The 26535-nt window shown below is 36.9% G+C and overlaps 4 protein-coding genes across 4 annotated transcripts; 2 read left to right on the forward strand and 2 right to left on the reverse strand.

The window, feature by feature from the left end:
- Positions 1-1032: 1032 nt before the first annotated feature.
- Positions 1033-15050, reverse strand: LOC113678800 (putative ATP-dependent RNA helicase DDX10). Its single transcript, XM_027195708.2, has 22 exons — positions 14908-15050; positions 13775-13838; positions 13524-13654; positions 13361-13441; positions 12989-13066; positions 12668-12788; positions 12031-12145; positions 11574-11607; positions 10916-10978; positions 10164-10268; positions 9254-9416; positions 9030-9114; positions 7507-7570; positions 7269-7306; positions 6301-6388; positions 5977-6065; positions 5415-5457; positions 5091-5327; positions 4053-4175; positions 3306-3548; positions 2935-3014; positions 1033-2118 (listed from the first exon to the last, which is right to left on the reverse strand). The coding sequence occupies exons 1-22, from the start codon at positions 15034-15036 to the stop codon at positions 1992-1994; spliced, it is 2301 nt and encodes a 766-aa protein (XP_027051509.2). The 5' UTR covers positions 15037-15050; the 3' UTR covers positions 1033-1991.
- Positions 15051-15127: 77 nt separating this feature from the next.
- LOC113678799 (cystatin-B) lies at positions 15128-17594 on the forward strand. Its single transcript, XM_027195707.2, has 3 exons — positions 15128-15271; positions 16356-16457; positions 17107-17594. The coding sequence occupies exons 1-3, from the start codon at positions 15206-15208 to the stop codon at positions 17233-17235; spliced, it is 297 nt and encodes a 98-aa protein (XP_027051508.2). The 5' UTR covers positions 15128-15205; the 3' UTR covers positions 17236-17594.
- Positions 17595-18276: 682 nt separating this feature from the next.
- On the reverse strand, positions 18277-23051 carry LOC113678798 (protein MIX23). Its single transcript, XM_027195706.2, has 5 exons — positions 22930-23051; positions 21568-21693; positions 20621-20767; positions 19775-19834; positions 18277-19209 (listed from the first exon to the last, which is right to left on the reverse strand). Exons 1-5 carry the CDS (start codon positions 22987-22989, stop codon positions 19171-19173), a joined length of 432 nt encoding a protein of 143 aa, XP_027051507.2. The 5' UTR covers positions 22990-23051; the 3' UTR covers positions 18277-19170.
- Positions 23052-23077: 26 nt separating this feature from the next.
- Positions 23078-26498, forward strand: LOC113678797 (uncharacterized). Its single transcript, XM_027195704.2, has one exon. It carries the CDS (start codon positions 23303-23305, stop codon positions 25412-25414), a length of 2112 nt encoding a protein of 703 aa, XP_027051505.2. The 5' UTR covers positions 23078-23302; the 3' UTR covers positions 25415-26498.
- The last annotated feature ends 37 nt before the right edge of the window (positions 26499-26535 follow it).

A 26535-nucleotide genomic window follows, 5' to 3' on the forward strand; every position in this document is an offset into this window, starting at 1 on the left:
TCAGAGTGGTGCATAATTTTTTGAAAGGTGACGCTCATTCAGTCCACCCTTGGGAACAGTCATTATTTATCACCTGAGTGGGGGGGAGGGGGTGGGGTGATATTCTAGGGGGGGGCGGGGGGAAACACTTGGAGTTCAGAGGGAGCCAGTCGTCGCTAACAGGGTATAAGGGGGGAAACACCTCAAAAAATTTGACTGCCGATGGGGGAGAATAAAATAACCACAAACTTTTTTTACGAAGCAAATCTGAGAGAATGTAAATCGACTTAAATCGAGGTCGTGTTTAGTTGTTTCAATACAGATCACGTAACAATATTCGAGGAACCAATATCTTTTAAGAATTATACCCACTTCTATCTATGCGTGCAGGCACCCTAGGTGTTATTCGTACTTCCCAAGCAGCTTACGTATCGAATACGATCTCACCACAGTGACTGAAAAGAATGCATCAATAAGATAGAAATATCCACACAATAACAAATTGTTAAATAGAATGCACAAAAATAAGACTAGGCACGCAAGAAGTACGCTTCACTGGGAGTACGTTGAGGACAGAACACGTAAACAGACTATGTGTCATATCCAGAGGTGAAACTCTCATTGTTCCCTCCTTAAGCCATAACAAAAAGAAACTGGAAAATTGAACATTACAAAGACATCTTGCTGTCAATGGATGACAATTTAATTGGTTTCCGAACTGAAAAATCGTGTTTTATACTGCTCTCAAACACAATCACTTTTTTACGCTAGCACTGGATACTTTTGTTGTGCTGAAATTTATTGGAATAAAACTTAGAGTGATTTTTTTCCCGTCCTTTGAATTATGTTTAGGTTACGTTTTTGTTTTTGTTTGTGTGTTTTAAGTTTTTATCATGTAGAACAATTCAATTTGATTGTTCGTTACTTCTAAGAGTCGTAATTTTAAAACATCTTAAGTATCCCCAATTAAGCAGGTGGAGAACAGAAAAGAGGCTGTTGAGTGTGAACTTTAGTTCTATATCGTGGTTCGAATAAAGTTCTCGATGACGGACATGTCTTCAATAAGTCCTTTAATAGGAGTCATCACAACGCATCTAGTTTCTCCCAACAGTTTAACCCCCTGAATCAAACATTAAGGTCATGAGAATAAAATAAATGATCGCAAACTCAAGAAGCTCTTGATTCTTAGACAAATTCACCTTGCAAGTACCATGGGAAATGAAGAGAAAACAGAAGGAAGATCTTGCGTTCTGATGTTAAGGTATAAAAGGCTAACTTCTACCCTCCCCGAAGTGATAAAAATTGCTTTTCCCTATAATTGTGATAAAATCAATACATTCTTGACCAGAAAGATGACGAAATGAAAATTACGGGGGGGGGGGGGGGTAAGATTCCCTCTGATTTAACCCTAAATTCTCTAGTCTAAACGCACAACAGTGCGTAAAATTGAGAATTAATATCGCGAGAGGCAATCATTGTGTTAGATAGGGAAGGTCAACCTAAACTTGTTGGTGTAAGTTAGATATGAACTGAGCAAAAGTTGTCGACGACATAAACTAGGGTCCCCGCATTCATTTCAACCTTGTTCCCAGGGCCCTCTCTCTTCTTCCTAAAAGGGTTTGAGGAGAGGGAACGAGGTTGTATTTATTCCTTTGCACTTAGTAGCAGCCGTTTTTTGGGAGGCATCGAGCTCCATAAATTTTGTCGCGACCCTATGGACTGAGTATTTGTGTGGACCCAAATAAGTACTATTTGGACGATACTTGTGCAGAATCCAAACACAGAACATCGTGTCGAATACGTGGTATTTCTGGCAGTAGGTCATAAACCCATATTAGGGTAGGTCAGAAACCCATATTTCATCGTCTTTGGCAATAGATCCAGGTTAGTGGGAGCTTTTCCTTTCACGTAAAAAGGAATCCACACTTTGAGGCTCGTTATTTATAGGGACCGGGACCAGGTGTCACGAGAGTGTTCCTCGGTTCCTCTTAGTCCAAATGTCTCCCTCTTTATCAAGATCCTGTCAGTAACTGTAATGCGAGCTCCTCGTCATCTGCCAAAGATGCTCCTTGAGGGGCCAAATCTAAAGAGATATCTATGGATTTTCCACCCTTTGGAAATCGTTTTCTCTTCTTTGGGCTGAAAAGGGGAAAAATGAAAATTTACGATTACATCCAATGTTTATAGCCATAGTCTTGAAGTAATATGTTATACAAAGACGGTCTTAGTGCTGTTAAAAAGTGCTAACTCTCATGTTCAGAATTGGGCTCATTAGCGAACTTTACAGTGTTTCACTTTTTTTTTGCACATTTTTCGTACTTTTATTGATTATTTTAACATTAGCATGTTCGAATACTTTCTTCAACTTTTTCGAATCTTGTATACTTTTTAGTAGTTTTTGATGCATTGTCTAATTCTGGTCATGATACGAGGACGACTTCTTACTCTTTTCATGCACAGATGCGAGGAAGAAAACGAAAGGAGTTGCTGTCTCTTAGTAAAGAGTTCTTGTGTTAAACTGTTTTAGTGACAGCTGTATTCGAGTATACGTACAATGAGATCAACCGTCGTTCATCCTCCTTCAATTGCTCACTTACAGTCTTATTATCAAACAAGTCTTCATCTCAGTCTCTAGACTATCATGTTCATGTGAGTGCAAAGTTCCTTCAAACGAAGGATCTCGTCTTAAAATTTTGCCGCAATTGTTTGGCTGGTCATTCCCTTTAACTCCCAAGATCTGATTGTTAACTCTCCCATCTAGCTGCTCAAATTTCCTTGTAAATAAGTTACGAGAATTTGGTGTTAGATCAAGATAACTTCCACCTGATACATTTGAGTATTCTCATTACCTGTTTGCTGGATAGAGCATGGATATTGTAGGGATATTGTATGGAGAAGTTACTTGTCAATTACTTCTAAGAAATAAAGGGTTAAGAACGAGGAAGTCACGGATACCTCACTGGTGTTTCTTCATCAGACTCAAACGATTCCTCTGCGCTCTTTTCATCTTCAGCTAAACTGACACCAGAGAAACCCTAAGAAATCAAAATTAATTTAGCGTGACAGTCGAATCATAAAAGCCTATTTACAAAGCAAGTGGTCTACGCAATAATTTCCTCTGAGAATAGGAAATACTTGTTTTGTTTTACGCTTACTGCCCGTCTGCTTTGTCATTTAGGCTCTTTGCAGCTGACCTCGGGACTCGGGGAAAAGGCATCATTTATTTTAACATTAATCATGATTGCCACAGACATATTGTCACTGAATCCAACTATGATCAGGTTTCATCCAACAACGATCACTAAAGGGTCTCTCCTTCTTCTCACCTGTTCTTCGCGTCGTCGTTTCTTGATTTTCTTTCTTTGTTCTTTGTGCTTGCTTCTAATTCGCTCCCGCTCCACTTTCCTGTCAATCAAATCTGCCTCGCGCATCAAGTCACGCGATTCTGCCACCGAAATTCCACCTACTTGACGCTTGTGGCTCTCACTGAGGGGAACTGGTTCGAGTGTCTCATTGGATGATTCAGGCTTACCCGTGTGATCGAGAGGAGCTCCTTCAATCGTTACTGGCTGCAAGTAAGTTGAGTATAGATTCAAATGCACTGTTGTCTAATGGCGGTTTGGATCCTTATTGCTTCTTATCTTTAAAAGGGAATTTCTGAAATTTGAGCTTCATGGGAACGAAATGGTAAAAAAGAAATATTCTGATTACACGATTAAGAACTCGCAATGCATTTAGGGTTGTTTCAGAACATTTCCGCGTTTCAGTAAAAAAAGGTCATTTTGTGTCAGTCAGGTTCTTGTAAGACGTCAAATCAAATTGTACGGTGAATATACCCTGTCAGAGTAAAAATCCGTGATGTTTGTACCAGTAATTGACTGACACGTTTCCTAACCTCTAAGATCTAAAAATTTACTCTACGATTGTAAGCGGTACGTTTTTGCCAAAAATTTCGCTAAATTTATCGCCTAGTCTATCAGTTTCCCATTACGATTCCTTTTCTGCTTCACAGCGTATTAATATTGTAAGTAAGTACTCCTGGAAGTCGAAAGATCAAACAAATCGAACGTTACCTCTCCTTCGTCGTCAAACACAATCTTTGTGTTCACCTTCACGTTTTTGTTAAGTATATTTTTGGCAACAGCAATTTTGCTCTTTGGTTTCCTTGATTTCTTCTCTTTTTCTGGAATTTCTTCCTAAAACCCAAAAAGTTTTTTTTAATTTTTAATATCATTCCCCCCTTTAAAAAACCCAGACTATCCCTAGCAATTGCGTTAATATATATTTTTGCAAACGTGACCAATTAAAAACCCAGATAGTCTAAGAGAGGATAATGGCCATAGTCCGATCATGAACCGCATTACTGTTCCTTAATCCTTTACACCCTAACATCAGTATGCATTTTCTCCTTACTATTCTCTATACATTTCCTAAGGCGCTGACAAGGAGGAGTTTCTTTAACAATCAAGAGCTACTTCAGTTGGTGATCATTTCTTTTATTCTCTTGAACTTAATGTGTGATTCAAGGCTGATTTTGTAAGGAGAAATTAGATGCTAGTCACCCTTTGGGGCCCAAGGGTTAATAGCAGATTTGAAAAAGTTGCATTCGATCAGCTGTGTGTAATTCCTCCCCTTTCTTTTGTTCAATTTTCTTAATGGCCATTTGAACCCATCACATTCTCCGTGATAGAGACCTTTTCGACTGAGTATCGTAAAAGCTAAAGCAATCATAATGGCCAAAGGTAAAAGTCACAAGGGGCCAACGAAAACTCAACGTACATACAAGTAAAAAGCCTTCTACGCGGGAAAGGCGACCGCTGACCGTTGCTCTAGTCACTTCGGACCTCAGCGATGGTCGAGAGGGTTAACATAGTTTTCTAGACCAATAATTTGAAGGGGAATGCGAATAAAGTGACGCAAACCCTGAGTAGTTTCGACACTTAAGCGAAAATTGCTCCAACACGACTAGAAAAACAAAATAAGCATGCCTTTATCACCAAACGTTGACAGTAGGCAGAAATGTAAAAGTTTTCACCACTTACGACTGATACAACTACTAAACACGTTACAGAACAAAATCTGGATTAAAATCACAGTATTGTCAAACCTACCTCTTTTAACGGTGGGCCTGGGTCGAAGTCAATGTGTCGTTTCTTAAGAACAAGTAAATCATCTTGTGGAGCGCTAACATCAATCATTTTTGCACTATTCCCCAGATCCCTCGCGTCGTTACTTTCCTCGTCTCTAGTCTCTTCATCACTGCTCCCACTGTTTTCTTCCAATCGACTGCTCGGACCGATGACGTCAATCTGCGAGTCATCTTGCTTACCATACCTTTTCTCGGCTTTCTATAGAGTAAATATGCAGAATGAGCTTTGATGTCGTGAAACAACGAAACCAACTGATATGCAGAACAAACTATCACTTGACCTTACCTTGAGAAATCTAATCCGAGGAGGATTGGGTAATCCAATTGATCTAAAAACAAAAAATTACGTCATTATCAAGTGTACATTTCCCAATTCTGTTTTGATCAGATTTGATTGTTTACTTTTCTGTAATATTTACAATTGCTCTCAAGGTATGTTCCGTCTTTTCTATTTCGTTCAGGTACCTTGTAAGGGGCCTGACTCCCTCGGTTCGTTGGTGTTGAGTTTCATGAAAAGTTTGGCGAAAACTCGGCGGTCAGCTTGACAGCAAGATTCAGATAGCGTTTATTTGTTGTGATTGGTCAGTTTCAACCCGTTAGTTAAATTAGGTCACTATGTTTGGTCAGAAGCATAAAAAAAGCTTCTAGTTCAGTTGATTGGTCATGCTGTTATCTACAATAAAACTTGTTGTTGTTGTTGTTTATTTTTTCGTTTCTTATTTTAAGTAGGGTGCCGTTTGTATTTGACAATTGTCACCGGAAAGGAGTCTCAGAAGGCAGAAGGCATCTAGTTACTAAATTTCGATGGATTGAGCGAAGTCCACAACAACACAAAACAAATGACTTACTGAGCGAACGCGTCCAACGGCAACTGGTTGACATCGAAAATCTTTTTGTTTGACTGTAAAAACACGGATCTTGCGTACGATACAATACTCTGTAGAGGAATCAATCGAAAGATGAAATGAAATTGTAGCACTCGTGGCATCGATTGAACTCCAAAGATCTAATTTCTAATTTTTCCCCAAGTTGATAAATATTCATTTGGCCCCGTAGCCCAGTTGGTAGTACCACGCAATTAGCATCCGGGAGTCACAGGTTCCAACCCTCATAGAGACTTGATCCGGCGCACGAATAAATGACCAGATGTTATGGGAGCACAACTTGTTTACCTTTTGTGCCCACTGCTTTATTTCCAAGTCTTGCGCACAGAAAGCTTCAAGTTTCTTTTGAATTGACCCAAGCTTCTGTGGGTTTACTCTGCAATTCGAAACAAAAGAATAACATACCAACTTAGCTAATCTCTGGATTGCAAAGCATCATGCAACAAAGAATATTGCTCCCCCCCCCCTCCCCCTACATTTTGTTAGATTTCTCTAGAAAGTTCCAGGTCTCCCTAGGTAAAGTCTGTTCTCGAGCCTAGTGACCCACAAGACTCCTGAGCTCATCCTGATTTCTGTGGCATGAAGCGACTAGGAGTAACACTACTCCCTCCTGAATGAGATCTCAGTCCATTGCAGGGTTATCTCCTAACACGTTATCAGCATAACTAATACAATCATGGAATACAAAGACCCACAATTGACAATTGCTCTTATACAGGAGAAAACCAACAATTCAAGGGCAATTTAAGCATGAGGTGACCAGGAGTATTACTGCTCCCTCCTAGATGGGATCCCAGTCCATCACAAGGTTACCCCACCCCTATGCCCCCAGCCTACCATCAACATAACCAATAAACGAATGTGAATATATGAAAGTCATATATTTGATTTATGGATAAAGTGTGAATATGAAAGTGATCTTCACAGTAATGAACACTACTCGAGCAATAGTGAAAATAAGGCCTGAAAAGCATGAGCAATATGACTTCCAATATGACTTTCATATATTCACAGTTGTTTATTCACCACTTCACAGGTTTATCTGGTACCAACATAATGACCAGCTCCCAGTTGCCTTGTGAGCTCAGTTGGTAGAGTGCTGCACTAGTGTTGCAGAGGTAATAGATTCAAATCCAGTACAGGCCTAAATTTTTTTTTTCAGGCCTTATTTTCACTACAGCTCAGGAAGTGTTCATTACTGCAAAGATCGCTTTCATATTCACATAATCAATAAAATAAAGAAATGTTTTAAAAACCTTATTCTGTTTATGGGTATCTTTTTTTCTTCTAGAGCCTGAAAAAGATAATGAGGGCAATTAATTGGTTTAACCCAACACAAAAGAGGTAAAAAAACTTTTTACACTCAGGTGACAATAAGATCAGTTCTTCCCTATGGTCGAAAGATAAATTTTTATGATGAATTAAGCCCATTATCTCATCCCTTTATTTTGAGAAACATGGAGATATACTGAGGCATTACAATGAGGGTGTCACCTTGATCATTTCTTGTTCTTCTGAAGGTAACAACACCAACAAAGACTGGCCATTCTTTTGATACCTAAAAAAAAAGAAGCCAAGTCTTAAAGACTGTCTAAAAGGGACAAACACAAAACTGACTTAATGGTCAGCAATTCATTAAAATATCAAAGTTAAGGTATAAAAGTGTAATGTTTAAGGCTCCACATAAGAAAGTCTTACATAACTGCCGCCATTTATCCTGGTTTCTGGTGCATAAGTAAGTGACTGACTATTGCTAACCCCTATGGATGGGATGCAAGTCCATCACAAGTTACCCCCCTCCCATTGCTAGTTTGCCAGTACCAATTTACACTCTTTTGTGGATAAAGATAACAAAATTGCCTCAGCTAGGGCCAAAAACTGACACTGTGATGTGCCAACTACAAGGTCTTTTTATCATTTCCATTAAGGCACTATTTACTGGACTTATGGTCTTCACCCATGCAAAGTGACACAGCGGCAAAATGAGTGCACATGGTTGTAATCCATGACAAATTTTTATGAGGGCAAAGGAATGGGAATGACAACATTTCTTTAATAACACCATTGTGAGAAAATGGCCACATTTTTAAATACCCATTGTTTATTTTCATCCTGTGAGGGTATTTTCAAACCAAAACAGATAAGGTTGCTGTTTCAGGAAAGTTTCTATCAAGCCTCTTCCATTACAAATTTCATGCAACAAAACAAAACGTTGCAGCAACAGGTGTATATTTAGGTACTGAAGTAGAGCATCCATAACATGGCTACAAAGTTCAGAGTGAGTGCTCTGGCTTTAGCTGTACAATGTACTATGACTAAAAGAATGCTACTTATCCTTCAGACCTTTCCATAAGAACAGAGGCTGTTAAACTGTCCACTTGGTTCACATCAATAACAGTCCAAAAATGTGTAAAATAATGTCCTGTTCATTCCCCATTGAAATTTAATCACCTCAGAGTCACAAAATACTCCCTGAATGCTCCATTTCTGCTGAGCATGCATACTCATTTTACTGCTGTGCCAAGCTTAGTGGAATTTTCTTACAAGGCTCTTCCCACCTTCTGCAGCATTATGCAACTAGCAATATTGGTAACCCCCCTTCCCCCATAGAGGATGTTCCATGTTCACAGGTACCCATTTATGCTCCAAGCAAGCAAGATACTGTGAAAGTAATTGCTTGGAAAGTTTTGTCTTCTGCTGAGAAGTGGCCCACAGGACTCCTGTGCTTATCCCAGTTTCTGTAGCATGAAGTGGCAAGAAGTATAGTTACTTCCTTTGGATGTGATGCTAGTCTATTGCAAGGTTACCCCCCAGCATTTGCCAGGCTTCCCAGACAGTTTACCTATACCTATTTACATTCCTGACTGGAGGCACTGTCTGAGTTAAGTGTCATGCTCAAAAGACATAACACAATCAGGTGGTCAGGTTTCAAACCCAGACTTCCTAACTTGAAGTCCAGTGGGTAAACCATAAGGTCACAATACTGCCGTACTGCAAACATTTCCTTGCTAAATTACCTAGCTGTTCTTCCAGCTCGATGAATGTATGTGTTGGCATCCTCTGGACAGTCCAGTTGGATCACCCAGTGTACTGCAGGAATGTCTGTAGAATAGAGAATAAAGGAAATACCTATCAGCCTTCATGATACAAGTTCCTTCATCATGGTAGACTTTCAAAGGATTGCATCAACATTGTTTTATCCAATAAAAACTTAACTTCCCACGACTCCTAAAATACTCACCCAGACCCCTGGCTGCAATATCTGTAGCAAATAACACAGCCTCTGTCTTCTTACAGAAGTCATTATAAATTGCTACTCTCTTCAGCTGTTTTTGTTTTCCATATAGAGCCATCAATGGAATTCCAGGACGTAGACGACGAAAAGATTCATAAATAAATTTTACCTGATGGAAGAAAGAGATGATAGGAAGGCTATGTGAGAACACTTTGAGCCAATTTTTGTGCAGTGCAGAAGTAACTTTAACCTGATGGAGACTACAATTTAATCAACAGGACCTTGAGCAGTAAGGATGGCATGCTGAGAGAGAAATTGTTTGAAAAATGAATCAATATTTTCCGTAAGAATTTTGCAGATGTCTCGTCGCATTTACTGTTTCTTGCAGTGCCACATCTCAATTTCAGCATAATGTATATCAGCAGCATTGAGATCCAAATGGAAACTTAAATGATTTGATGTCTTAGTTTCTGTTTTCTTTCAGACCATGAAAGTTTTGGTCATTTCAAATTGTTATTTGCAGAGGATGGCTATGAAATGTACAAGGTTGTAAAACCTATGTGCTGGGCTATTGTTCTGCCCATGAGATCTTTTGTTTTTCCACTACCTCATTACCATCTTTGTTTGCTTATGGTCTCTAATAGCAGGGTAAGGCAACAAAACAAAAGCAGCCAATAATAAAAAACAAACTAACAAAAAAAGATGGCAAAGCATGGAGATGATTAAAATGGATTTCAAACGAGGAATTTAAAAATATCAACCTAAATTGTTCCAAATCCACAAACCACTTAACAGTTTCTTCATCTCTCAAAACTGTTCCTAACTGTGGAACAGCAAGATTCTGAGGAATCAAGTGATATGATACCATGTACATGTAAAGTTAGATTATGGCTGCTCAAGATGTTTAAACCCTTACCTGTTTACAACTTGAAACAAAGACAAGAATCTTACTCTTGATGTGATTACGGATAAAGGAATATAGAAAATTCAGCTTTTCTGGGAGTTCACAAACAACATAACTCTGAAAAAAAAAAGAGACAAACAAACTATAGATGTAACCCTGAAGTTTATATAACAGTGGACAAACAGAATGACAATTGTTAATTTTAATTCTTCCTACAGAAAGTACACAATTTAGCATAAGCTAATTTTAATGGAGCCCTACATTAATACATTAATGTAATATTTCATCCCCTTACAATGACCAAAACTGTATTTCTTCTTACAAAATCAATACATTTCCAAGCATAAATTAGTTGAGAAGTTTATAATTATATACACATGGGGGTGAAAGGTTTAACCCTTTACACCCTAACATCAGGATGTATATTCTCCATACTGTTTTCTATATATTTCCTAAGGGGCTAACAAGGAAAATTTGTTCAACAATCAAGAGCTTCTATAGTTGGTGATCATTTCCTTCATTCTTGTGATGTTAATGTTTGATTCAGGGGTGATATGGTAAGGAAAAATTAGATGCCAGTCACTCTTACGAGTTAAAGGGTTAAAGGTATACCAGTATATACATAATTACTGAATTCTTTTAACAAGTTTTACAAAAATTAATGGCAGTAGACAGAAAGAAAAGAATTCATCACTCTTTTAATCAGGCTACCCCCAAAAGATTATCAAATGCAACTGTATAAGAAACAAAATTACATAATCTACCTGAATTAGCCCTTTTGGAGTGCTTGTGCTTGAGTTTTCATGTACAGCAATGTACTCAGGATCCTAATAAGATTGACATTAAGGAAACAATTTTAATTCTCATTCATATTCAATTTTGTGGTAAATGAATCATCTAAAGCCAACCCAGATGAAGATAAAATTTTTTTTAAGGTGAATATCAAGTCACCTAGTTGTGAAAGGTTTTGAGGCATTAGACACTAACCTAGCCAAACTTGCAAATAATCACCATCTGTCAGGGTTCACCTTTGGCCTTTGGTTTTAACTTTGTCAAACCAGTTTAATATGTGCTTTGACATTAACAGTAAAGTCACCCTTCTTCAAGCCTTTCTGAAAACCATGCCCTTTAGCTAAAAACCAGCAGTCAGGGGTTTCAATAAAAGCTGCTAACCAGCGATCTACTGCCACCCATTAAACCTCTCACAGCTGTCTCTTTAGCATGCCCCAATAAACCCCTAGGGGAAAGAGTGCCTTACAGCCTCGTTTCCTAGCACAGCCAGTCAGTTATCACCCATTGGCAGCTGCTTATGGAAAAAGCTGTTGAAACCCCTACAACTAGCACATTTTGTTTGCCTTCTGGGATGGTCCTGACAATTTTTGGAGCTTGTGATTAGCTTAGTTGAACACTACAAATTTGTACCTGCAGACTCAACCTTGCAAGATCCTGTACTGATCTGCAACCAAAAGAGTAAGATCATTGCAATTCATAATATATAAAATATACATGAAAAAAGTTGGCTGGAAATGAGTGAAAATTAATGAGATTTTGGGAGCTAAAGGGTTGAAAAACCAAAACCAAAGTAATCTAGGTGACCCTTCCAAACAAAGGTTTATATCATCATTAGCCAATCAGAACTCAAAATGAGAACAATGACCACACACAATGACCTACATGCCATTGTTCTTAGTTTTACATCTGATTGGTTAATAGGATGAAGATAATTTTCTGGAACAATCACAGAGCAAAGTTATGAAAATTGTTCTCAAATGTTGATGGACCTCTGGTAGATTGTTTTAGGAATACGATGGTTAAAGATGTACAATTGAAGAAAAAAGTAAAGTAAGTGGGGAAATTTCAAGAAAGGATCTTCATTGACCTTGTTTGAGTTGCTGAATAAAGCATGGTCTGTCTCTCCTCTGGAAGATTTTCAATGATGGCATTCAGAGTAGCAGCAAACCCCAAGTCTAGAATTCTGTCTGCTTCATCCAAAACTAAAATAAGAAACAAACAAAAGATGGATAATTAATACAAACAAAGTGCAATCAGTTGGAAGACTGCCAGTAACCAGCTTTTATTAAACCCCAGGCAATTTGATATATCAGTTTAAATTAATTTCCAAGGCATGGAACAAGCTTATATTGTATACAGAATCAATATGACAAATTTCTGATACCAAAGGCTTAACAACATTGAGCAATAATAATAATAAGAATATTAACAACAGTAATGATACTAATAATCATATAAAATTGGCTAGGTGGACACAATGAAAATTTAAACAGGCATTGAAATGTCACTTTCTCTCTTACCCAGCCCTTCTTAATCCTATTTAACATAGATATGATCTGGTAATAGCAGATTGATAATTAAAAGTGAACATTGAAGTTAAAAAGGACATCAGAGCATAGAGCCACAGTAAAAATTGACATTGTAAACAAGAGAGAAAGAGAAGTTACACATTATTTTTTGGTTTATATTGTATTGACAACTTAAGCTTGTTGAGATTTCATTACCAAGGACTTGTAGGGAGTTGCAGGTGAAATCTGGTGTCTCATCCATGTGCTGGAGAAGTCGTCCAGGGGTGCAAACTACTATGTTTGTTCTCCTTATTCTCTCCTGTTCATGTTTTAAATCCTGAGAAAAAAAATCATAACAATTAAATTTTTAAGGGAAAAAATTTTATGAAGTGTGTTAAAAAAAAATTAGATAATAATAAAATGAATAAAGGGGGTAAATTTCTAAAGAAACTGTGGTGCTGCATCTGTGGGAGAGAATAGATACATGTAATAGAGAGCATATATAAAGAGTAGAGAGTATATATGAATTACAGTCACCTTTCCTCCAATGATAAGACCAGCTGAGAGATCATGTTTGCAGCCAATCTTGCATAATACTTCAAAGGTTTGATATGCCTACATACAAACAAACAAATCATTATAATTATACAAGTAAGAAACAAAGTGTGAGCTGTTGAGACCTTTTAGCTTCGATAATTTTTTTTAATGACAGCCTTATAAGCTTGCAAGGTTAGGTATAACTTTCTATATTCATTTGCTACTTGCATATTAACTTGACACTGTTCAAAGTTGAAGTTCTTCCTGTATAGTTTCCATTTCCATTTGAGGCTATCAAATTAAAGAGATATGGTACAAACAATAAAATTTAAAATAACTGATTTATAACGTCGGTGGCATTTTCCTACTCACAAGTTCACGTGTTGGAGAGATTATAAGGGCACCTAAACCATCAATAGATGACCACTGCTGTCTCCATAATGCTTCAATTACCTGATGAAATATTGTTAATGATTTAATATTATCAAAACATAGCAAAAGTATCCATTAAACAAAATTGAATAACCTTACTCACGGGAATAAGAAAAGCTAAGGTTTTCCCAGAACCAGTTTTTGCAGCTCCCAAAACATCATGGCCTTTTAAGGAGATAGGTATTCCAGCCTTTTGAATCTCAGTTGGAATCAGATAGCCAGCACCTATCAAGCCTTACAAATGAAAAAAAAATTAAAATGGTTTGGAGAATAATTTTATGGTAAAGAAAAGACTGATGCAAATAACATACAACAAACTCAAATGAGTGTAACAGCTATGAACTAATGCAATACCTTGAAGTGTTCTTTGTGAGAGAGGTAGATCAGAAAACTTTGACACATTGGCTAAACCATCTAGCTAAAGGAACAGACACAAGGAGCAACAGTCAAATCACTGAAGTCGGAGATGAAAAATTTTAGGTACCACAAATTGAGCACTAAACTGGATAGCAGGCAGCTTGTCTGCACTTAAATTAACAGATGAATGACAAAACTAAAAGATGTTTGGGATGTAGAATTTTTTTCCCACAAGAGGGTTTGCTGCTTATAATTTGAAATTACATATAAAACTACTATTTATCCAGATAATGGCATAATTTGTTTATCCTTAAACTTACGCAACTGTAATTATTTACTTTCCTTGCTTTCTGAGTCTTTGGTCCCATATTGTTTATCAGATGGCCAGGGAAAAAAATCTTCTCATTAGTTTATTTCAATTAATTCTGTTCTTAAGCAGATCCTGGGCAGTGGCATATTGATTTCAAGAGAGTAACTTATGTTGATAATGAATACTGATTTTCAAGTTACTGTATAAGGGAGATGCATGGTTCCTAAAATTTTGCACTTTTCATAGTAATATTCCACAAGAGAGTTTCTTGTTCTATATCATCATCATTATTAGTATTGGTATGACTACTTTTATTTCATTTTGGTTTTTTCTCACGATTGGTCAGGAAAGATATGTATCCTGGGCATTTTAATGACACAAAGGTTATAAAGAATCCTTTGGTTTATTTTTGTTTGTTTGGTTTGTTTGTTTCCTGAGATATTTTTTCACAGATATGAACACAAAATGTTACTTCAAGATCTCATTAAAAGGAAAAAAAACAGACTTACGTCGATAGCTGATCAATTGAAGGAGGGATGTGGGATAAAATATAAATGCAGTCTCTTTCTCTTATTGTTTGATTTACATTTAGCCTTTTAAACGACAAGTTTGCCGTGTAATACAACTTGTCTTTGCACTGACAGATAACCTTGCTTTAAAATTAATCACACCTTGGCAATATCACGCTATATAGGGTCAAATGACATTAGAACGTACAACAAACTGAAGCACGTGTTTCTGATGGAAGTCTGGTGCAACGAAAACACATTTTAACAAATCATTAAATCTTCAAGAATCAATCATCATAATAACAACTCACATCTCTGCAACGATCCTCTAACTCTTTGATTTCTTTATCTTCTTTCGCCCGTGTTTCTTTACGCCGTATTCGGCGATACTTTTCAGATTTCTTCCATCGTAACTTATTTGCTGCTTTGACGTCCGCCATATTGCTTTGTAGCCTCTCAGTCGTTCACTCAGGGTAGGTTACAAGGCAGGTTATTCGTACTGAAATCAGGTGACTGTCACCTGAAGTATTTGCAACATTTCTGTTTCGACATAGCTCTGTCGTGTCTTTAAGATCACCTGTAGTTTCGCGAGATTGATCTGAATACAAAATGGCTTGTGGTGCACCTGGTCAGGAAATGAAGGCTAATGAAGAAGTGCAAACGATTGTCAACGAGGTTTGTTTAGAACTCGTAACTGTAGCAAGCGCAAGTGCGTGACATACTTAGTTACTAACTTTATTTCTTCACATAGCGCATCTGAACAATACGTGTAGCTTGTTTCCTCTCACCATAAGAAGTTTGGCCGGACTACACCTCGCTAAAATACAAAGCAAAGCTTGATATACCACAGAAGCATGTCAAAAAGATAGGATTTGTAACAAATAACAGAAGTTTAGCTGAATTATCTACCAAGAAGTTAAAAAAATCATGCTACAGTTAAAAATAAATCTTAACTCAGAATTTGAAATCCCGAATGCGACGAGTGTGGGAGCTGTGATAGGTCTGTCAACCATGTTTTGCTTAAAGGAAAAATCTAAATGCATTAAGAGGAAAAACAGCAATCTCTCATCAAGGATTTTCCTTGCCAAAACTAAAAAAGAAAAAAAAAATCCAAAAGATGAGTGCATCACCAAAAATCTCAACACCCCCCTCCTCACATAATGTAAGGTTAGATCTCATCATGAATCATGTTTCATGAAGGGCTGTGAAAGAGACCATCACTACTCATATTGCTTTCTCTGCTTCAGTGCAATCCTCCCAAGGCAGATCAATTAAACAACTTTAATTTTTCCTGCATATGAATTCATAGATATTCAGTAATTCTAAATCAGGTGTGTAGAAAAGTACTTATTGTATTTTTTCCAAAGTTCAAGGTAGCTCCCATACATTCTCAGTAAGTTGGCTTTTTGAGAAAAAAAAAACAGAAAAATGTAAACAAGGTTGAATTTATGAACTAATTTTTGAATGAATAAGTTAATCGATGTTGAAGTATTGTTTAATTTTGGGGCTTGTTTGAAGCCACATGTAAGGATTTTCGTCAGAGTAGCACTTTTTAATGATCCAATTCAGTCAGAGTTACCATAGGTCTGAATTTTAATTAAAAAAAAAAGTTTTAAAATTTGTGCCATTTTGTCCTAACCACCCTTTATACACACAAACTTTGCAATTCATTAGAGGTGCTGGTCTGGAGAAACATAAGATTTGTCACCATTGTTAATAATGACTTATTTGAAAAATATGTGGTACTTCTTTTGTTAAGGTGAAGAGCCAAGCTGAGGCAAAAGCTGGTACAACATTTGATGAATTTAAAGCCATTTCTTATAGAACTCAACTTGTTGCTGGTACAAATTACTTTGTGAAGGTTTGTATTTGATAATTGTATAGATGTCATGCAATGTTAAGGCTTTCTATGCTTAAAATTATCACAGGTGGATTTATACTGATGGGAGGTTTTGAATGGTCCAAATAAGTCTCCCCTTCCCATAGGGGAGGCCAAGCAACCAAAGGATGAGGTACTCATCAGGGTGGGGTGGGTGGAAGTAGGCCTAGCCCCTTATGAATCATCAAGAAAGATTTGATGGTAACAATGGGTATGCTGGATTCTGCATGAAAAGGTTTGAAGTTGAGACCTGGTCAGCCATTGCGATGTGTTCTTGTGCAAGACACTAAACTCTTACAGTTCTTCTCTCTTCGCAGGATTAAAGATGGGTACTCTCAAACTGTTAGTAAAACTTCTGAAGGGTAAACTGTAATTGACCAGCCTCCCATCCAAGGGGAGAAGCAATATTCCTAGTTACTTAGTTAATCTTCCGAAAACTGGAATGAGCTCCTGCTGGATGGGTGCTGGGTAACCCTCCCTTGTTAAGAGACTCTAGCCCAAAAGCTAATGCAGGTTTTTTAAGATCATTCATTTCAAAAAACTGTTTGTTTTATCTTTCTTTTCACATTTAAAATCAAAGTAGTAACCTAGAACCATCTTATTCCATGATAACCTCCATTTGTTTTTCCAGGTGAAAGTGGGTGACTTGTCTTATGTTCATTTGCGTATTTACCAAACTTTACCACATGCTGGATCAACACTTGAGTTAACAGCCATCAAAACTGAATTGTCAGAGGGAGACAGCCTGGACTATTTTTAAATTTAACTCATAATTCAGTTTTTTTTGACCAATTAGAATAATGGTAATTTAGTTAGATACCAAAGCATGTCAAAGTGCAATAATTAATTTTTCTGGATTTAATACCTTTTTTTCTTTTTTATTAATTTAATTTCTGAATTTAATACCTTTTTATGGCTGTTGGCACCTTATGCTTAACAGGTCACAGGACCTTACAGATGTAAACATACTTGAACCATAAATTTTTAATATCAATTCACTATTTATGTAATTGTGAAACTACTGCTGAATGAAGATGACAGACCATCAACATTTACATGTAGAGGACTTTACATGAACTCTCATCCTTTAGTTAATCAATAAACGTATCTGAATGAGAAGGAGATTATGTGTTTTGATAAGATAAGCAGATTTTGGGATGGGTCAAAAAAGGCAATGTCTGCTCTCAAGCCTAGTGGCCCACTCTGCTGGAGCCTGTCCTGTTTTCTGTAGCATGTGACTGGATAGGATAATAGTCCATTACAGGTTTCCCTAATTTTACAGTTTATGATTACCCTTTTGTAAACTCCTGGGTGGAGAGCAGCACTGCAAGGGTCAACTATCCTTCCCAAGTACACAATGCCATGACCCAGCCTGAAGGTTTGAAATTGGTAAAGGTTCAAAACAGTCAATGAGTATCCTCTTTCTAATCCAGTGGACCCACATGTAGTTTACCAACCATTTAATTGATGTGATCTATAATTCAAGGTCTCCTTTAATGAAAATTGTTCCCACTGCAGAGAATGTGATCTGATGTAACTTATGGAGAGCATGTTTAAGTTTTCTTTTCCCAATACCCCCCCTTAATGAGATAAAAGTCTCTCTCATAATGATGTTTGACCATGTGAGGAATCCCTTACTAATAACCAACTTATGACAATTGGTTGCAGTCTTTTTAACAAAGCCATTGACAAAAACACTATACTCAAAAGGGCATTTCTTATCAAACAATGGTAAATCAGAAAAATTGAAATATGTAATTACTGGTAACTTTGACTAATTAAAGACAACATAAGTAAAACATTATGCTGTACAAAATATTTATTTTAAATCGAATCTGTTTTAACAATTGGTGCATATCAATGAGCCATACAGAGAAGCAGCCAAGAAACAACTCCAATTAAGATGCTCTGAATGCTAACTCTGGTGAAGAAACACAGAGCATTATCAATATTATTATTTGTCTTTTTAATAGTTACCAAACAACCCAGGTTTCCATTGAGACTCATCAATTATGCATTATTCTAACAGCTTTTATTTTCTCCAAACTATCATTAGGGACCAGTGATCATGAACTCTGTGGTGCCCACCCCCACAAGACTTTTTTCAATGATATTCTAAGGCCCAGAATTACACAATGCTTCAACCTCATCACTGTGATTAATAACTTACTTCACAATATTTTAAAATCACAAATTTGTGAAGAAGGCTAGTGATCAAATAAGTCATCTTAAACATAAGTCAATGACTAGAGTAATGAAACACCCAAGACTACCATAAACAGCAAAACAGTTAATTGTGAAGGTTTGTTTCACCATTATTTAAGTGCATTTGATACAAGTGCTTTGCTAGAAAGGACAGTATGGTTTGAATGCATCAACTGTGATCCTAGTTTAGAATTCAACAGACAACCATCGCTAATAACCAAAGGAAAAACTGCCAGAAAAACACAGGAAAATGAAAAAAGAAATATTTACAGGCTCTGTTGTTTGATCAAGAAGTATGAAGAAAAAAGATAGACAACTGTGGTGCTTTGCTGTCTGTGTAGTCCAACAAAGTCAATAACCTTCACTGGCCCCTCTACCTAAACTGCAGTCCCACTGAGTAACAGAAACACCCATCAAATCAATACATACATGGGATGAGAAACAAGTTAAAATCAACTGAATTAATTGTAATTGTATGTTGCAGACATCATTATGGTTTGAAATACTTCCAGCATCTTCCATTAAAAGCCTGTGATGCAAAAACAAGAGTTAACATTAATTTTACAATCAAAAACAGTAAGTCAAAAATGGGAAAATAGTTTTAAAATTTTATCAATATGACACCATGGTTTAGGGTGAGATGCTGGTAAACACATTTCCAATGGTGAAGCAAAGATATTGTTTAAGTATTACAAACAAAAACATTAGAAACTACAATGTCTTTATAATCATGACAGAAATAAAACTCATTCATCACTCCTATTCTAAAATTCTGTAATCTTGTTTATGTTCTTCCTTCAATATTTAACCCTTTACACCCTAACATCATTATGCATATTCTCCATACTGTTCTCTATACATTTCCTAGGTTCTAACAGGGAGAATTTGTAAAACCATCAAGAGTTTTTTTGGTTGCTGATCATTTCCTTTATTCTCGTGACTTAAACCTTTTATTCAAGGGTGATATTGTAAGGAGAAATTAGAACCTTGTCACCCTTAGGGATTAAAGGGTTAAATGAATTGACAGACATCAATACTTCATTCTGTGCATGGAATGGAGCACAAGGTGCAAAAGACATCTTGTAAAAACCCACCTTAAGGGTCCTATTTTGTAAAACCTCTTCAACACTAAGTTCAGTTTGCATTAACCTAAGCTGTAAATGAACAGAAAAAGCCATGTAAGCTGGAAAGAATCCTTCAAGGGTCTGATAGAGATCAGGCTTGTGTATAACCTCACCCTCCAAAGATTTCATTATAAATGCTACTTACTGTCTGCAATTCAATACTTATGATTTTACTTTGGAGAATTTGGTATTGGATCAACTAATAATCACCTACTGATATCTTTCTTTCTTCTCATCTTTTGTCTGCTTGACACAGCATTGTTTTGGTAAGAAGAAATTCTGTTTTGGTCAGTCATGGTAGTTGAAGGGTTAATGACAGGAAAAACTGGAATATACTAACCAACTTTTCAGCTTTGACCCTCACTATCAATTGCATAAAGAGTATTTTCTCTCACACGGCAAAAAAACTCATCCAAATTAATTTGAAAAAAGTTGAATGTCCACTCAAGAAAAGAGTTAAAATTCCATAGGTATGGTTTGTATACTACGGGTAACAGGCTTTTAGCTGAATGATGTTGAGGAAAAATGATAGGGGGAGCAGGGATTGGATAGTAGTGAGAGCACTCGATTCACACTGCTGTGGCCAGGGTTCGATTCCCAAACTTGGCCTCACAGGTGGGTTTAGTTTGTTGTTGCTTCCCATCCCTGCTATCAATGGGGTTTTTCCTCTGGGTCTTTCGCTTTACCCCCCTCCATGAAAACCAACATTCAACATTCCAATATGACCTGCAAACAGTGGACTAAAAGAGCCACTTTATGGAACGTATGCTACTAAATTCCCATTATCAAATTCCCACTCCTTCATGTTGCTGTTACCTTTGTTTGTTCTTTTTTAAGATTTCTCATAATTTGACCATTCTCAGGGTTCTTTTCTGTTTCTTCTCTAAGTTGTTTGGTGTTTTCAGAAACTTCTGTGATGCATTTCTTTATGGCCTGATCTCTTGTCTTGTAACCTGACATCAACTTTAGATTAAAGAAAAAAATGAAATAAAGTAGTAAAAATAATTCAAACTGAGTCACTCAAAGAATATGTACAATGTTGTCAGCGCTATTTCATCCATTTCTGAAAGCCTCATCACTTGGCCTTATTTAGGAACTTGCTGTGGGACTGAAAATGGGTGAGGACTTCTAAAAACAAACTTGGCCTCACAATCCATTTCAAATTATTGCACCTTGGTCAGGTTACAACCAGATCAAGCTAAAACAGAACAATTTTTTTGTCACATAGTGCATCTCATAACCTTTCCATTGACAAGTAGTCTATGATGGTTATGCTTCAAATGGGATGTTAAACTAAACAATTTTTTTTCACAAAGGACAAGCAAAAGCTCTACAATATCCTTAATAGCAATTACACTAATGAGTGAGAAGCTGCTGTTTTCAAGACAAATTAATAACAATGATGGTAAAGATTAAGTAGAAAATCTAATTAAAATGGACCCTTCAGTATGAAGGATTTTCATACAGAATTGTAGCAGAGGAAAAAGTGCAAAGTAACACAAGCATATTCTCCATCACATCTGCACAAAGAAAATCCCTCAGGATGTTAAAATTAGAATTAGAATTCTGGGTAGCAGGCAGACAAGTCCCCCATCTTTGGTGTTTTCTAACAAAGTGCTTATAACCTCCTTGTTATTACAACAACTGAGTCAACCCAGGTATATCCTTATAATCTTAATAAACTTACTGATCCAAACACTTAAGCCATTTTTTTAACAAGTTGATGGTTATAGCAATACAACTCGATATTGTTTCTCATTTACCTCATTATAAAGTTCTTGACATTTTTGTACAGCATTGATTTCTCCAACAAAGGAATCTGTTGGAATACTTGTGTTTAACTTGTAAATGATTGCATCATCAACAAGTCTAAGAACCTTCAATGCTTCCTGCAACAAGACCAGGTAATAAAAAAAAGTTATTTTATTTTGGCTTTTCTTCATGAGAGATCCATGGGCCTCATAGTCAACACACCATACTCTGGATACAAGTTCCTGCATCAAGCTCTGACCGAGTCATTTTAACCCTTTACATGCTAACATCAGTATGCATATTCTACATACTTATCTATGTACATTTTCTAAGGTGCTGACAAGGAGAATTTGTTTAACAATCAAGAGCATCTTTAGTTGGTGATCAGTTCCTTTATTCGTGTATCCTTTAGGTGTGATTCAGAGGTAATATTGTAAGGAGAAATTAGATGCTAGACACTGTTAACAGTTTAAGGGTTAAAAATGTTTTTATGGGGAAGACACTTCCCTCTAAAAGCATCTCCCTCCACTGAAGAGTACAAAATGCTGAAAGGTTAGTATTACGTCCATGGAGAGAAGCAATTCTCTTGGTCAAGGCTACAGAAATAAGCTCATTTTTCTCATAGTGATTGATCCATTTTCGTTCCTTTCCAGTAATTTTTTTCATATCTGGTGCCAAAATGTGGTAGTTTCTCGTCTTAAATAGGGTCTGGATTAGGGTTTGGATGTAGCAGATTAGTAGGAAAAATTTTGGTTACATTTCACAGGACAACTTATCATGATATGGAGAATTTTCCTATGATAATGATTCCCACAATTTCTCTTTTTGGGCCTCTTTGGGAAAAGAACTCTGGTGGTATGGGACTACAAAGTAATAAGTTTTCTTGAAAATGGTAAATCTGCAATAGGGTAAGTTTGATTGGGTCTCTTCAAGTTAAAGGGTCCAAACAAACATGGCACTACCTTAGAGTCTGGTATATTGTGAGGATATCAAAATTCCATAAGCACACACCCTCTCAACAACCTCTGCCTCCACCTTCCCTCCTCCCCATGAAAAAAAATCTCAGTACATGAACTGTATCCAGCAGTAGTCTAGATCCGTAGAACTCTTCAACCGTTCGTTTTTACCCTTTAATTTTGATCAGTTGCGCTTAACTGACAGAGAATGACAGTAAAATTCTATGCCTATCATAATTATAAATTTCGGGTAAGGCAGTTGACGAGATCGAGCTCTGGCCTCTTAAATATTGGACTACGTTGCCCAGCAATGCAACTGAATGCAAATGCACTGTTGCACTGTTTTTCAAATATTAGCACCTTAACACAAACAATATTACAGCTGATGTATTTGAACATTACAGTAGGGTAAGCTACCTTGAATTCCCCAAAATCTTCGCATGACATCTGACTCAACTCTTTCCCACCGGTAGCCATTTTAACACACGTGCAAAGTAGATGATCTGTTGGTTGTTAAATGAATGAGATACTGATCCGCTGACTAGGTGATATCTTGAAAAAAGTTACGTCACAAAGTTCTTATCACCTGCCGGTACTCGAAAACGACTTCCCGAAGTTTAATATTTAATAGATCAACGCAAAAATCTCGAAATAATGGCTTGATGTCTGATCGCCATATTGTCTTTTAATCATTGCTCTCTGCTGTCAAAAGAACAGTTATGAAAACTTACCATCAGATTTTGATCCTTTGAGCTTAAGGCTTTGAAGATTTTGATGGAATTATTAACTGATGGCGTCCGTTGTATTCCGGCTTTGTGACAAAGCGCCGGATATTCTTAGAGAAGTTTGTTTGGAACGTGGATGGGAAGAATACGACGAAAGTAGAAGTGAATCGAATGGCGAGTGGAACTTGTGGTGGAAAACTCAGGGCTTTACTTCAGGCGAATTCGAACACTGTCGTCCCTGGCAACGCCTGAACCACTTCCCAAAATCGACAAATATCACAAAAAAAGATGGTTTAGCCAGAAATCTTCGGCGAATGAGAACGTCCTATGGAGGCTCCATGTTTGAGTTTTTCCCACAAACATTTATTCTGCCTAATGAGTATAGAAAGTTTGTTGCAGAATTCTCTAAGCAAGATGGCAGCCAAACATCCAATTACTGGATTTGCAAGCCGACTGAGCAGTCATGTGGGAGGGGTATTTTTATTTTTCAAGATCTACATGATCTCACTTATGACTGTGCTGTTGTTGTGCAAAAATACATTATCAAACCATTTCTTATCTCGGGTTACAAATTTGATTTGCGTTTGTATGCAATAGTAACATCATATCATCCTTTCCTTCTTTACATCTATCATGAGGGTCTTGTGCGGTTTAGCACAGAAAGATTTGATTTGTCCTCACTTGACAATCGCTTTTCGCATCTTACGAACACCAGTATTAACAAAACTGGACCACAATATTCCGCAGAAAAAGAAAGCATTGGAACTGGTTGTAAGTGGACACTGAGTAAACTGCGTCATTTCTTTCACAAACATAACATTGATGATCGCCTGTTATGGCACCGCATTACATCCATTATAATCATCACACTGCTTTCACAAATGCAAGACATACCTAGTAATAGTTCAAACTGTTTTGAGCTATTTGGCTTTGACGTTCTCATTGATGACAAATTAAAGCCATGGTTATTGGAAGTGAATTTCTCACCAGCACTTGGTAATGATTGCAGTCAAGATGAGATAGTTAAGAAACCATTGTTGAATGATATTTTGGAGAGCCTAAACTTTACTGAGGTGGACATCAAGAGAGGGGAAACAGAAAGAGGAAGTAATTCAACCAGACAAAAGGGGTTGAAATTAAGCAGTGTAAAAAGTGGCACAGCAAGAAATGGTAAGAGCCTGTCCTCAAAATCCAAAATTGGCTATGATCTGTCTTCACTGGAAGCAGAATGCAGATTTAAGCAACATGCTGACTTTGTCAAGAAGCCAGTTTCAGATGCAAAAAAGCAGTATGCTCACATGGGTCTTCAAAATCAAAGGCCAAGCTATCTTCGAAGACAGAAAAGTGATGTTACTCTGTCTGTTTTCAGCAAAAATGACAAAGCAGCAAACTGCAATCACAACGGCAAACTACCATCCTCCAAGAGCAGTGTTTGTTGTAATAGAAGATTCAGCACTTCAGAGTATTTTGTCAAAGCTGGAAAAATCAACTGCAATGGACCTGATCAAGATGAAATGAACAAAAACACAGTGGCATCATGTGATGACATTGGTTTTCAAAGTAACCCCGATTGTGCCACATTTGCAGAAGAAAATCTTTCGCTTTCCACAGATCCAACAAAAGAAGTTGAAAAAAGTTGCACAGAAGGTGAACAAATATCTTCTTTGTCAACAGTGAGAGGTCAAACTGAAAGTCAGACATCTCTACATTTATCTCAATTTGCAAACAAGAGCAACCAACTGCCTCCTCACTTGCGCTTTCGTCGATCCTATTCAGAAGCATCATCACTTAACTCTCCTCAGTTGGTTGATATCCAGAGTTTGTCCAACAGAAGTCAAAAAACCTTGCATCACATTTCCTCAAGGTACTCAAGGCACCCTACAGGGAGAACTCCTAGAAACAAAGCAACTTCGGTCATTGTGAAACTTCAGCCTAAAATTGGTAATTGCATCCTTGCCTTTCCTTTTAATGAAGTGACACATAAAGCCAATAAGGGGAAGCTAGAGCAGAAGATAGTTGTTACAGAAATCAGGAAAATGTTGAAGGAAATAAGTGATGACATAAAATCAACACCACTTCTAACCAATGAGGAATCACTGGATTTACAAAAACCATTTTGGGGGTATAGGTTAAAATTCAATACCTTTTATAGCTCCTTACTACCAGATGTTCAGTAAGAAGTTTCCTCTTTGTTTTTCATTTTCTTGGAGAGTATTGGTGTTTAAGCTATAAAATTATTTTTTGAAGACGGTAATGTTTGTTAGGATTACTTTTTGTGGGGTTTAAAATGCAACAATTATTATTATGCCAATAATTTGAATTAATTTTTGAGAGAAAATGGTGACATAATTAAACTGCACCCTTTAATAAAAAAGAAGGTTGATAAAGAAAAAGGTTTAATTTCAAAATACTTCATTTGGAAGGTTTAATTTATTTTGGTGAATGAGGGCTTTGAATTAATAGCTTAATAAATTAAACACAGAAGCATTAGGTTACTTGGAATCACACACCAAAAAAATACAATGTATTTTGATATTAAATAACTTAAATAAAAATAGCTTTTCTTTTTTTTTTTTTAAAAGGAGAAACAAATAGTACATGAAAGAATCAAAAGTGAACAAGTTTAAAAATGTGTTGCTGTAAACTGCAACATTCATGTGAATTTCAAAAATGCATTCCCAATTCAGTTTTCCATAATGTATTTCATCGGCTTATGATCTCCTTTGTAAACTTGCCAGTGTGCAACATTGCATCATCTGTAATAGGTGCCTTATCAACCTTTTCACACCCAGAAGTGACCAAGAGGTAATTTCTCCTTACAATATCAATATACTATTCAGCAGAGAGGTGTTTAGCATAAAGAAAAATATCAACAAGGACATACTCTTTGATTAAAACAAAAATCTCAGAACTGACCTATTATAAAAGGTACGGAGGTAGAGAGGAGAATTTCTCTGGAGATCTGGGGAGTGAAAGGGTGTAACTTGCATACTAATGATTTTGGTTAATTCACATGAGGAATGATTTTGACAATGAAAAGACTTTTCTCATGCATGTGTGCTCTCTTGCATGAATCTTGTTTGCCTTCTCATTGCCTGCCATGGAAGTTGCAAATTGTGTTAAATTAGAGAATTCTGTTCCACATTGGTAAAAGTGCTGATGGGGAAATTGTGATATGATGGAGAAAAACAACTCCTGGCATGATGTGATACAGTGTGATTTGGAGTGTTAAAAAATAAAGCATTAATTTCAAAAATTTGATACACAGCTCTGTTTTTTTACCCATCTCTCAACTCAC

This window comes from Pocillopora damicornis, chromosome 8, assembly GCF_964200805.1.
Source record: "Pocillopora damicornis chromosome 8, jaPocDami1.2, whole genome shotgun sequence".
Lineage (NCBI taxonomy): Eukaryota > Metazoa > Cnidaria > Anthozoa > Scleractinia > Pocilloporidae > Pocillopora > Pocillopora damicornis.